This window comes from Oncorhynchus kisutch, linkage group LG1, assembly GCF_002021735.2.
Source record: "Oncorhynchus kisutch isolate 150728-3 linkage group LG1, Okis_V2, whole genome shotgun sequence".
Taxonomy (NCBI): Eukaryota; Metazoa; Chordata; class Actinopteri; order Salmoniformes; family Salmonidae; genus Oncorhynchus; species Oncorhynchus kisutch.
In genome coordinates, this window is record NC_034174.2 from 6,866,282 (window position 1) to 6,879,772 (window position 13,491).

General features: G+C 44.4%; 2 protein-coding genes across 2 annotated transcripts in view; one reads left to right on the forward strand and one right to left on the reverse strand.

Moving 5' to 3' along the window:
* Nucleotides 1-1,586: 1,586 nt before the first annotated feature.
* Nucleotides 1,587-7,968, forward strand: LOC109881823 (60S ribosomal protein L32-like). The gene is made up of 4 exons (XM_020473928.1): nt 1,587-2,082; nt 4,953-5,053; nt 6,655-6,836; nt 7,782-7,968. Exons 2-4 carry the CDS (start codon nt 4,958-4,960, stop codon nt 7,909-7,911), a joined length of 408 nt encoding a protein of 135 aa, XP_020329517.1. The 5' UTR covers nt 1,587-2,082; nt 4,953-4,957; the 3' UTR covers nt 7,912-7,968.
* A 3,302-nt stretch (nt 7,969-11,270) lies between these two features.
* The window catches only part of cand2 (cullin-associated and neddylation-dissociated 2 (putative)), a 29,859-nt gene continuing 27,638 nt past the window's right edge, over nt 11,271-13,491 (reverse strand). The window contains exon 17 of the mRNA XM_020473927.2: nt 11,271-11,881. Coding sequence (XP_020329516.1) covers nt 11,657-11,881 — 225 coding nt within the window. The 3' untranslated portion in view covers nt 11,271-11,656. The remainder of the gene's footprint in view (nt 11,882-13,491) is intronic.

Sequence of the window (13,491 nt, forward strand, 5' to 3'; positions counted from 1 at the left end):
CAACTGTAGGGGTGCCCATGTTGCTGGGGATCAGAAGTGTCCGGTGAGAGAGAGGCCTTTTCAGGTGTCTAGAGTCAGAGTAGTGCAGAAGGTGTCGTATGCTGAAGCAGTGAAGAAAGTAGAGGAGGATGGGTCAAGGGTCAAGGATCCTGACAGGAGAACATCTGTGCCAGCACAGAGATATAGACCAACGAGTGATGTTTGTTTCAGTAAGGTTGGCTTCTTAGCGTTCATAGCAATGTATATCAACTGTACCACAGAAATGGAATGTAAATGACAGCAAATAGATGTTGTGGTGGCAGCTGCAGAGAAGTATTTGGGTATACGATATTTGACTTCAGAAGAGTTACAGGGTGTGTTGAGTGGCGGTGTCCCGTCCTCCCAGACCGTTGGCATAGTGCAGGAGCAGATAGTGTCAAAGTAGTGGAATGGGGTAGTGGGTTTTTAAATGAGTGTAGGGTTAGTTGGGAAAGGTAATTTTAAAAATTGTTTTATATTTAAAAAATTCTCCAATTCCCCATTTTGTATCACAAAGTGTTATGGATCTATACTATAGTTCAGTTGGGGACGGTAAATGCAACATATTGAATGCCGACCGCCGGTAAACCTCCGCCATGTCAACTACAATGGGGACTGTGGTGATCGGTGAGAGGAAAGATGGCGGAAGTGGACGCTGATGCGGATTGGGAATCTAATGGCAGGAGAATCGAGGAGAATTGGAATATTGTCCAAAAGAATGGAAAACACAGCGAAGTAGTGTACAGTGCTGAGAATGTCCCTTCGTATCTTCTAGGAGTACGGTTTGTTAATGAGGAGCAGTTGGTCGGATTACCATTCTTGAGTGATTCCATTTGAGACATCCCAAACTGGTGGAGAAAGTGCTGGGTTAAGAGAAGGCTGTAAGGATCACGAGAGACGGCCTCATTTCGGTTGTTGTTGTTGTTGTTGTTGTTGTTGTTGTATTGCTGCAGATCAGAAAATAACGTGTGTTGCGTCTCACCTGAGTTAAGAAGTTTGACGTGTCGTGTCGTGTCTCTTCGGGAACAAGGGGGTGATATCTGGCGTCTCATGGGAAGTCGATGTTGAAGAGTCTAGAGTCTAGCTGTTCTTCTGGGTTTTTGTTTTATATGGAGTCTCATCCCTACTCAAGTGCAGTTGGGGTATATAAACTACATAGTCATAGCATTTATCCCAAGACTAATGCAGTGTGATCACTGTATAGATTTTGGACGTGGTTAAAGTGGATAGGCCTTCACTGTAGGCTACAGGGGTTCCATTTCACCAGCAGGACCCTGATATTTTAAAGGTTATTAAGAAGGTGGACATTGTGGCCTTTATAGCTGTGGTAATTAATCGCACTGCCAAGGTGGAGAGGAGGTCCAGGATAAGTTAGTTTTTCCCCTATCAGGAATGGATTTTTGTTTTGCCTTGTTTTTTTCAACCCGTCCAGTTGGTGGCGGCAATACACCTTTCAGGGTTGTAAGTCCGCCATAAAACCCATAGAAGAAGAAGCTTAGTCACAGATAGAACAATGTGATAGATATTTCACTGGATGTATAAATGTGAAGCATCCGCTTGGCGTTTCCACTCACTACCAAATATGGTAGCCATGTGGCCAGCAGTGGAAGATGATGGAAGATGGATTTCGTCCGACAATCTGCACATTTTCTAATCGATAAAACATTTGATCTCAATACAGTTTTTTATTTCCAAAACCAAGACATCTGTTATGAACAGAGTGGACTACGCTTTGAAGAATTTACCCTTTGCCAAAGTTGTAAAAAATCGCGTTGTTTACGAGAAGTGGGAAGGCGAATTGAGTTATTACATACGCACACTTCACAGAGTAGGCGTTCCTTAACGAAAATATGCAAATAATACTAGAACGAGCCAATAGAATCTCGCTAGCTCGTGTTTGGCTCTGCCCACTAGGACTCATTTATTTCCATTGGAAACGACAGGTTGTGATCTATCTTGGTTTAGTTATTTAAATGTTTGTTTGAAAGACACGGAAGAGGAAGGAAGAACAATCTCCACCCTCTTTCCTTCATCTGCCTCTAGATAGGCATACGAGACCGAACCGTAAGTGAACGTGATAATCTGACAGCATCGTTATAATTATACCACTTTAATCCATTAAAATCAACGATATTTATTATATATTCAATCGAACTTTATATATTTTATCATTATTGTAGATGTGTGGTTGTTATAAAGACGGACACTGCAATGTCCGACCAAATGATGTTTAAAAGTAGCCGCTAACGTTATTTAACTCTACAAGCAGCGACGGGTCTATTTTTTTGTTGTTGTTGCAGATCCATAGTTGTCCAAATGATATATGCTAGTGTATTCGGTCTATGGGTTTGACTACACGTAACTAAAAGTTGGGGAAACTAGGCGGTTTCGTTTTCTGAGACCATATGGCTAGTTGTCTAACTAAAGGGACGTGGCTGTCCCATCATGTCTGTGATCACAGCAGCCTATTTGTCCTTTCGCTGCAAATATCTCTACTGAAGCTGAAACACTGCACATCAACATGAACAAGTTGTTACAAATGATGCGGGTATATTAACGAGTCAACTTGGGGGAATTGGCTAGCAAGATACCTTTTTATTGTGTGGCTGGAAGAGTTTGCGTTCAAGAGAACAATTGGCAGTCATTTCATACGCTAAACACACACACACACACACAGTGACCAGTGTTTTGAGGAATACTATACATGATGATTTTGGGATCCTGAGTGGCGCAGCGGTCTAAAGCGCTGCAAAGTCACTACAGACCCCTGGTTCGATTCCTTACATTTGTTATTTTTATCTCTTCAATTTGAGGTATTTTTCTTAACTGCATTGTTGGTTAAGGGCTTGTAAGTCAGCATTTCACTGTGAGGTCTACACCTGTTGGTTAAGGGCTTGTAAGTAAGCATTTCACTGTGAGGTCTACACCTGTTGGTTAAGGGCTTGTAAGTAAGCATTTCACTGTGAGGTCTACACCTGTTGGTTAAGGGCTTGTAAGTAAGCATTTCACTGTGAGGTCTACACCTGTTGGTTAAGGGCTTGTAAGTAAGCATTTCACTGTGAGGTCTACACCTGTTCTATTCGGTGCATGTAACAAATAACATTTGATTTGATTGTAGAGTCCCACAGGGCGACGCACAATTGGCCTAGCATCGTTAGGGTTTGTCTGTGGTAGGCGGTTATTGTAAATAAGAATTTGTTCTTAATTGACTTGCCTAGTTAAATCAAGGTAAATCCATTTTTTTTTTACTAATTAGTCAATTGAACGCAAACACATCCAGCCAACCAATAAAGGTAGCCTGCGAGCCTAGCTACATGCATCGAGATGGCTACATTAAGCTATCTTGTGTTGCTAACCTAATTGACTTCAGCTTTTATCCTAGCCTCACGAAAGACACACACAATACAGGTTGGAGTTGGGGGGGGGGGGGGGGGGGGGGGGGCTGTTACACTGGGGTCTAACCAGTTACACTGGGGCCGTTACACTGGGGCCTAACCCGTTACACTGGGGCCGTTACACTGGGGCCTAACCTGTTACACTGGGGCCGTTACACTGGGGCCTAACCTGTTACACTGGGGCCGTTACACTGGGGCCTAACCTGTTACACTGGGGCCGTTACAGTGGGGCCTAACCTGTTACACTGGGGCCTAACCTGTTACACTGGGGCCGTTACACTGGGGCCTAACCTGTTACACTGGGGCCGTTACACTGGGGCCTAACCTGTTACACTGGGGCCGTTACACTGGGGCCTAACCTGTTACACTGGGGCCTAACCCGTTACACTGGGGCCGTTACACTGGGGCCTAACCCGTTACACTGGGGCCGTTACACTGGGGCCTAACCTGTTACACTGGGGTAAGGGCCTAACGTTACACTGGCAACTGGGGGGCCTAACCTGTTACACTGGGGCCTAACCCGTTACACTGGGGCCGTTACACTGGGGCCTAACCTGTTACACTGGGGCCGTTACACTGGGGCCTAACCCGTTACACTGGGGCTGTTACACTGGGGCCGTTACACTGGGGTCTAACCAGTTACACTGGGGCCGTTACACTGGGGCCTAACCCGTTACACTGGGGCCTAACCTGTTACACTGGGGCCGTTACACTGGGGCCTAACCTGTTACACTGGGGCCGTTACACTGGGGCCTAACCTGTTACACTGGGGCCTAACCTGTTACACTGGGGCCTAACCCGTTACACTGGGGCCGTTACACTGGGGCCTAACCCGTTACACTGGGGCCGTTACACTGGGGCCTAACCTGTTACACTGGGGCCGTTACACTGGGGCCTAACCTGTTACACTGGGGCCTAACCCGTTACACTGGGGCTGTTACACTGGGGCCGTTACACTGGGGCCTAACCTGTTACACTGGGGCCGTTACACTGGGGCCGTTACACTGGGGCCTAACCTGTTACACTGGGGCCTAACCCGTTACACTGGGGCCGTTACACTGGGGCCTAACCTAACGTGTCAGGCCTATGTACGGGTCTTAACCTGAACACAGCTTTTCTTCTTGTCTTTTTTTTTCTGCACTGTTCAACCAATCCCGTCAATGTCCAAACGCTGAAGTCGTGTCACAGGCTCGTTACATTTCCCCTGAAATGCAGACTCAACCGCAGCTAGGGCTCCCGAGGAGCAGTTGATGTGTTGGGGGGGGGGTTAGATCTTATGCTCAAGGGCACAACAACAGGCAATGACATCTAGACTTCCTCTAGGCCACCTCACATCCAGCAAGATTTTTCCTTTCAGACCTGGGATTCAAACTGGCAACCCTCCGTTTACCGACTTGCCTCTAAACGCTAGTTTACCTGATGCCTCAATGAGTAGTAGCTGGTCTCAAATGAGACATTTGGCTAACAACCCCTGTGGGTAGCTAATAAAATACTTGCTTCCTCCCGGGTACTGCTAACAGACGGTTTCTGTTCCTCCAGGCAACATGGCAGCATTGAGGCCTCTGAAAAGGCCCAAGATCGTCAAGAAGAGGGTGAAGAAGTTCATCAGACATCAGTCGGACCGCTATGTCAAAGTCAAGGTACGGTTGATGTTGGCCGCTATATAATTCATTGTAACAAACAGTATTTGAATCTTTGCAACGTTAATGGGCTGAACCAGGGTTGTATTCATTAGGGTAGGCGTTTTACAACCTCTTCTCGAATCCCCAGGGTTGTATTCATTAGGGTAGGCGTTTTACAACCTCTTCTCGACTCCCCAGCCGTTCCATGTTATTTGAACTGTTCTGCAGCCACCACACCTCATTTCAACTTCTCAGATAATCATCAAGCTCTTGATTAGGTAAATCAGTGAGCTAGTTTAGGGCTACAACAAAATCGTGTCTAAAACCTCTGTGGGGGTCCTCCCTGATGGCGAGGTTTGAAAACCACTGCATTAGGGCACATGGAAAACAAGTGATTCTTATTGGACAAATTCCGGTAGTTCCTTCCTGTGTCAGTTTTTCTTCTGTTTTGGTGTCTAATGAACATGACCCAGATGTTATTGTTGAGGTCTGGAACATACCTTCTTTTTTTTTTTCAAATGAAGAGCGATCTCTGAAAGTGACACTTGTTAGTGCTGCTGTTTCCTTAACCCAATGTGCCCCCCCCCACACACACACACACAACGCCTGTTTGGGTTTCTAGTCCCTCTTTAACGTGTGATTGGTCTGAATAGCGGGGGCGGAAGTAGAGTCCGACTGGTTTGAGCTACACACTATTTAAAGCGACGTTTGAAACGCTGAGACTCAAACGCGTGTAACATGTTCAGCTTCATTTCACTCACAAGTTGTTAGGAAGGTAACGGTTGTTTTTTTAAACATTTATTTTGACGTCTTATTTAACGAGGCAAGTCGGTTATTAAAGAACAAATCCTTATTTTCAATGACTTGTCTAAGAACAGTGGGTTATAACTGCCTTGCTCAGGGAGCAGAACGACAGATTTTGTACCTTGTCAGCTCAGGGGGATTCGATCTAGCAACCTTTCAGTTACTGACCCAATGTTCTAACCACTAGGCTACCCTGCCCTACATAGAAGACCATAGGAAATCCCAGAACATAGTGTCTATAATACTGTAATAAGCTCAAATAGTTGCTGTCACAAACACAATTGTCATTGACTAGTTTATTAATTACTTACTGTATTCATATTAAATTGAATTTTGATCAGGTTTTTGATTTACGTCAATAAAACGCAAGAATATAACTGATTCGTCAAATAGTTTTGTGTCCTACTTGTTGTCCTGAACAGAAAATGGTCAAATCACTTCATTGTGTGGCGATGCATCGGGACTGATGAGGCTAAAGATGCACCCTGTTTTTTTTTGGGGGGGGGGGGGGGTAATTTCAGCCGATAGTTTTGAAAGTGGTGCTCGCAATCCAAAAGTTGCCCTTTTTAAAAAAAAATCTTGTTTTACATCATCCATTTCGTATGATATGTCCTACAATTGTTTTAGTATTTTACGAATCCAATTTGTGTTTTAAGATCCTGGAGTTCGTCTTTAAGGAAGGGAGCAGGTGAACGGTCTGTCTTAACTGTCCTAAGCCCTTTCCTGACCAGTTTAGTCACCACGCTAGCTGGCTACTGTATTTGCAGGATATCGCCTTACTACTCGCCTCACTTATGTTTTTATCTTTTTTGTAGCAAAACTGGCGAAAACCCCGTGGTATCGACAACAGGGTGCGGCGGCGCTTCAAAGGCCAGATGCTGATGCCCAACATCGGCTACGGCAGCAACAAGAAGACCAAACACATGCTGCCCTCCGGCTTCAGGAAGTTCCTGGTGCACAACATCAAGGAGCTGGAGGTCCTCATGATGAGCAACAAGTACGATCCGATATTAATTTATTCCTCTGAAAGTGTACACTTGCGCTCTCCCCCTTCACGGGTTTAAAAGCATTGGATTGGTGTAAGCATTGACTGGATGAGCTTTTCAGCATTGTTAAATCCATGACAAGAACGGTTCAGAAATGGAATCTCACCTGTGATCGTTCAGCAGGGCTGCGTTCAGCTCAGCGGGGGCTGCGTTCAGCTCAGCGGGGGCTGCGTTCAGCTCAGCGGGGGCTGCGTTCAGCTCAGCAGGGGCTGCGTTCAGTTCAGCAGGGGCTTCGTTCAGCTCAGCGGGGCTTCGTTCAGCTCAGCGGGGCTTCGTTCAGCAGGGCACCACGTTTGTGGAACATTCACCGTAGAAAAGATGTTATATACAACTCATATAATAGACATGTATAATAAGGAGTCCTGTTGGCTTTATTCAGGACAGTTCATGAACAACGTTTGGGTTGCCTACTGAACGTAGCCCAGGGGTAGAAAGTAGACTGATGGTTCAGCATGTGGTGCAATGTTATGGTTTGGTTTGTCTAAGTCTTGTGAATCTTTTTTCTTAGAATCTGATTCATTATTTTGAGGTGTTCATTCAAGTGCAATATTTCATTTTGGCTTATGTTTGTGTCCTAGCCTGATCTCACAATAGCTCACATTCTGAAATGAAATAGCCTGGTCAAGCAGACAGACCGCTACCCTCCTATGTGGATTAACCCTTGTGTATGTGTGTCCTGTAGATGTCCTGCGTATAATGACCTATAAATCTAGTTGGGTCTAATTCCATTTGAATTAAATAGGCATTGAGAAATTAGAATTTCGTGGTTTACTTCCTGAATTGAAATTGAATTGACCCTGATGACATCCAGTTGTTTCCGGAGGAAATGAAATCTCCCCTTTTGCCCTCTTGTGTCTTGTTACTATAACTATCCCCCCCCCTCCTCCCCTCCACAGGACCCATGCTGCAGAGATAGCCCACAACGTGTCGTCTAAGAACAGGAAGTTGATCGTGGAGAGGGCAGCTCAGCTGGCCATCAAGATCACCAACCCCAACGCCAGGCTACGCAGCGAGGAACACGAGTGATCTGGGACCACGACTCTTTGTTTGTTCAATAAATGATCTATACACCTGTCAATAGTATTTACTGTATTTGCCTGTTTTTATATGGTTTGATTATATTAGGGTGGGGGGGTCATAATGCATTATAATGGCTTTAGGGTGATATATTAGGGGGGGGTGGTCATAATGCATTATGGCTTTAGTGTGATATATTAGGGTGGGGGGGGTCATAATGCATTATAATGGCTTTAGGGTGATATATTAGGGGGGGGTGGTCATAATGCATTATGGCTTTAGTGTGATATATTAGGGTGGGTGGGGTCATAATGCATTATAATGGCTTTAGGGTGATATATTAGGGTGGGGTGGTCATAATGCATTATGGCTTTAGTGTGATATATTAGGGTGGGGGGGGTCATAATGCATTATAATGGCTTTAGGGTGATATATTAGGGGGGGGTGGTCATAATGCATTATGGCTTTAGTGTGATATATTAGGGTGGGGGGGGTCATAATGCATTATAATGGCTTTAGGGTGATATATTAGGGGGGGGTGGTCATAATGCATTATGGCTTTAGTGTGATATATTAGGGTGGGGGGGGTCATAATGCATTATAATGGCTTTAGGGTGATATATTAGGGTGGGGGGGTCATAATGCATTATGGCTTTAGGGTGATATATTAGGGTGGGGGGGTCATAATGCATTATAATGGCTTTAGTGTGATATATTAGGGTGGGGGGGTCATAATGCATTATAATGGCTTTAGTGTGATATATTAGGGTGGGGGGGTCATAATGCATTATAATGGCATTAGGGTGGGGGGGTCATAATGCATTATAATGGCTTTAGTGTGATATATTAGGGTGGGGTGGTCATAATGCATTATAATGGCTTTAGTGTGATATATTATGGGGTCTTAATGCATTATGATGGCTCAAAGGCTGTGATCATCAACTAGATTCAGCTGCAGGCCAATTACCAAAAAAATACAAAGTATGTTGTTCAGATGGTTGGGGGGGCCAGGAACATAATCCCCAAAATAATTAGCAGACTGCAATCCCTAACATATATGTCAAACTTTGCCTACGTTTATATATAATCTTGTGTTTCTCTCTGCATGGGAATACTTGGAACCGGTTTACAAAATTAAAATCACTTGGAGCTGATTTTTCTGGTGGCTGATGTAAAAAGGGCTTTATAAATTAGATTTTAGTTTTTAATGTCCAACAATAAATGCAAAATAAAGCCACTCGCGGGACGCTAGTTGGGGAACCCTGCTTCAGTATTACAACCTTAGTCTGAAATGGATTCAAAAATAAATCTCATCTACTGACAATTATACTCCATGACAAAGTGAAAACAGGTTTTAGACATTTTTGCAAATGTGTTGAAAATAAACATACAGACTATGAGACTTGAAATTGAGCTCCGGTGCATCCTGTTTTCCATTGATCATCCTTGAGATGTTTCTACAACTTGATTGTAGGTCTACCTGTGGTAATTTATTGGACATGATTTGGAAAGGCACACATCTGCCTACATAAAAGGTCCCACAGTTGACAGTGCAAAAACCAAGCCATGAGGTCGACGGAGTGGTCCGTTAAGAGACGGGATTGTGTCACGAGACAGATCTGGAGAATGGCACCAAACATGTAGCATTGAAAGTCCCCCAAAGAACAGTGGGGACTTCAATAAATAAACTGTGGAACCACCAAGACTTCCTAGTGCCGGCTGCCCTTCCGAACTGAGCAATTGGGGGAGAAGGGCCTTGGTCAGGGAGATGACTAAGAACCAGATGGTCACTCTGACAGCTTCCCTACAGTGTAGCATGGTCTGACAGTGGAGCATGGTCTGACAGCTTCCCTACAGTGGTGCATGGTCTGACAGCGTCCCTACAGTGGAGCATGGTCTGACAGCGTCCCTACAGTGGAGCATGGTCTGACAGCGTCCCTACAGTGGAGCATGGTCTGACAGCTTCCCTACAGTGGAGCATGGTCTGACAGCGTCCCTACAGTGGAGCATGGTCTGACAGCGTCCCTACAGTGGAGCATGGTCTGACAGCTTCCCTACAGTGGAGCATGGTCTGACAGCGTCCCTACAGTGGAGCATGGTCTGACAGCTTCCCTACAGTGGAGCATGGTCTGACAGCGTCCCTACAGTGGAGCATGGTCTGACAGCGTCCCTACAGTGGAGCATGGTCTGACAGCTTCCCTACAGTGGAGCATGGTCTGACAGCGTCCCTACAGTGGAGCATGGTCTGACAGCGTCCCTACAGTGGAGCATGGTCTGACAGCTTCCCTACAGTGGAGCATGGTCTGACAGCGTCCCTAAAGTGGAGCATGGTCTGACAGCGTCCCTACAGTGGAGCATGGTCTGACAGCGTCCCTACAGTGGAGCATGGTCTGACAGCTTCCCTACAGTGGAGCATGGTCTGACAGCGTCCCTACAGTGGAGCATGGTCTGACAGCGTCCCTACAGTGGAGCATGGTCTGACAGCTTCCCTACAGTGGAGCATGGTCTCCCTACAGTGGAGCATGGTCTGACAGCTTCCCTACAGTGGAGCATGGTCTGACAGCTTCCCTACAGTGGAGGATGGTCTGACAGCGTCCCTACAGTGGAGCATGGTCTGACAGCGTCCCTACAGTGGAGCATGGTCTGACAGCTTCCCTACAGTGGAGCATGGTCTGACAGCGTCCCTACAGTGGAGCATGGTGGTGGCAGGGACTGGGGAAAGATTGAACGGAGCAAAGTACAGAGATCCTTGATGAAAACCTGCTCCAGAGCGCTCAGGGCCTCCGACTGGGGTGAAGGTTCACCTTCCAATGGGACAACGCAGGAGTGGCTTCGGTACAAGTGTCTGAATGTCCTTGAGTGGCCCAGTCAGAGCCCGGACTTGAACCTGATCTAACATCTCTGGAGAGATCTGAAAATGGCTGTGCAGTGACGCTCCCCATCCAACTTGACAGTGCTTGAGAGGATCTGCAGAGAAGAATGGGAGAAACTCCCCAAATACAGGTGTGTCAAGCTTGTAGCGTCATACCTAAGACGACTCGAGGTTGTAATTGCTGCCGAAGGTGCTTCAACAAAGTACTGAGTAAAGTAAAAATTAATTTAAAAAAAAAACGTTTTGCATTTGTGGTATTGTGATGTCATTATGTGGTATTGTGATGTCATTATGGGGTATTGTGATGTCATTATGGGGTATTGTGTGTAGATTGATGAGGGAAAAACTATTTAATCCATTTTAGAATAAGGCTGTAAGGTAACAAAATGTGGAAAAAGTGAAGGGGTCTGAATACTTTCCCGAATGCCCTGTATATTAGTAGGGGGCTGTAATGCATTATGCAAGTCTTACATTTTACACACTAGACGATGCACAGTTAAATGAACAAAACGTTTGTTTATTTGCAATGTATTCACAGAGAATACTGTATCAATATCACAGCCCTACCAAAATGGCACTGAATACCACTGGCCTTAAAGTCCTTGATCAGAAGGCACGTTTTCATCTCAACGTTGATTTTTAAGGCAGATGAATAATTGCCATTGATTAGGCCCTACGACATCCCGACTAGCCAATAAGGCACGTTTTCAACTAAACTTTCAAGGCAGAATATAAATATTTTCAGTGGCAGAGAATACGGCCTATGACAGTCATACAATTTCGCATCTAGCCAAAAATGTGGGCATTGGCTTCGGTTTCTGTTCTATTTTAAAGAATAACTTCAAATTATGCTGGGAGGGTGTCCCCTCCTATCGTTTGGTTCTAACTGGTGTCCATGCTTTCCACTGTGCTGGAGCGTGTGTCTCCCTGAATGCTCTCTAAGATGGAGGCCATCTCTGCGTTGGTGCGTATCTGGTTGGCAAAGTCGGCCATGGCAGGGCTCTTCTCCACCTCGCTGATAGAGAGCAAGGCTGCCACGGCCCTCATCGCTGAACGACGCAGCTCCTCCTGCTTCTCAAACTCCTGCTTCACTGACCCCGCCTTCACCTGGGACGACGATAGAAGAAGCAAATATTATGTAAGTGCTGTCATCTTTCATTGGCGACGTTAACGTAAATACAGTGAGCTCAAAGTATTGGGTCATTTTGGAGTCACTTTAATTTTTTTTAAAATAAGAATAGAATGTTTTTAAACACTTCTACATTAATGTGGATGCTACCATGGTTACGGATAACCCTGAATTAATCGTGAATAATGATGAGTGAGAAAGTTACAGACAAATATTGTACCCCTGAGACATGCTAACCTCTTACCATTACAATAACGGGGGGGAGGTTGCCAGACCTTACAGATAATTTTATGTGTGGGGTACAGAGATGAGGTAGTCATTCAAATATCATGTTAAACACTATTGCACACAGAGCTATGTGTTCACAGCACTAAACTAACAGGTTAAATTAACTAACGGGTTGTAGCTGTAGTGCCTTCAGAATGTATTCACACCTCTTGAATTTGTCCTAATTTTGTTGTGTTATAGCCTACATTTAAAATGAATTAAACTGTGATTCTGTGTCACTGGCCTACACACAATAAATACCCCATAATGTCAAAGTGGAATGACGTTTTTTTGACATTTTTTACAAATGAACTAAAAATAGAAAGCTGAAATGTCTTTAATAATAAGTCTTTAATAAGTATTCAACCACTTCGTTATGGTAAGTATAAATAAGTTCAGGAGTAAAAATGTGCTTAACAAGTCAAATAATAAGTTGCATGGACTCACTCTGTGTGCAATAAAATAGTGTTTACCATATATTTTTTGATGACTACCTCATGTCTGTACCCCACACATGCAATTATCTATATGGTCCCTCAGTCGAGCAGTGAATTTCAAATGTTCCAAAACATGCATCCTGTTCGCAATAAGGCACTAAAGTAAAACTGCAAAATCATGTGGCAAAGAAATGAACTTTATATCCTGAATACAAAGCTTTATGGTTGAGGCAAATCCAACAAAACACATCACGCTTCATATTTTCAACCATGGTGATGGCTGCATCATGTTATGGGTATGCTTGTCATCGGCAAGGACTAGGGAGTTTTCTTCGGACAAAAATAAACAGAATAGACCTAAGCACAACCTAGAGGAAAACCTGGTTCAGTCTGTTTCCCAACAGACACTGGGAGACAAATTCACCTTTCAGCAGGACAATAACCTAAAACACAAGGCCAAATATACATTGGAGTTGCTTATCAAGACAACATTGAATATTCCTGAGTGGCCTAGTTACACTTTTGACTTAAATCAGCTTGAACATCTATGGCAAGACTCGAAAATGGCTGCTTAGCAATGATCAACAATCAATTGGACAGAGCTTGGGAGAATTATCCAGGCGTGCAAAGCTCTTATTAGAGACTTACCCAGAAAGACTCACAGCTGTAATCACTTCCAAAGGTGATTCTAGCATGTATTGACTCAGGGGTGTGAACACTTGTTTTTTTTTAATGTTGGCAAATGTACTGAAAATGAAATACAGAAATATCTAATATACACATGTTTTCACTTTGTATTGAGAGAGAAAAAATGTGTTTTAATCCATTTTGAATTTCAGGCTGTAACACAACAAAATGAGGAATAAGACAATATATATATATGA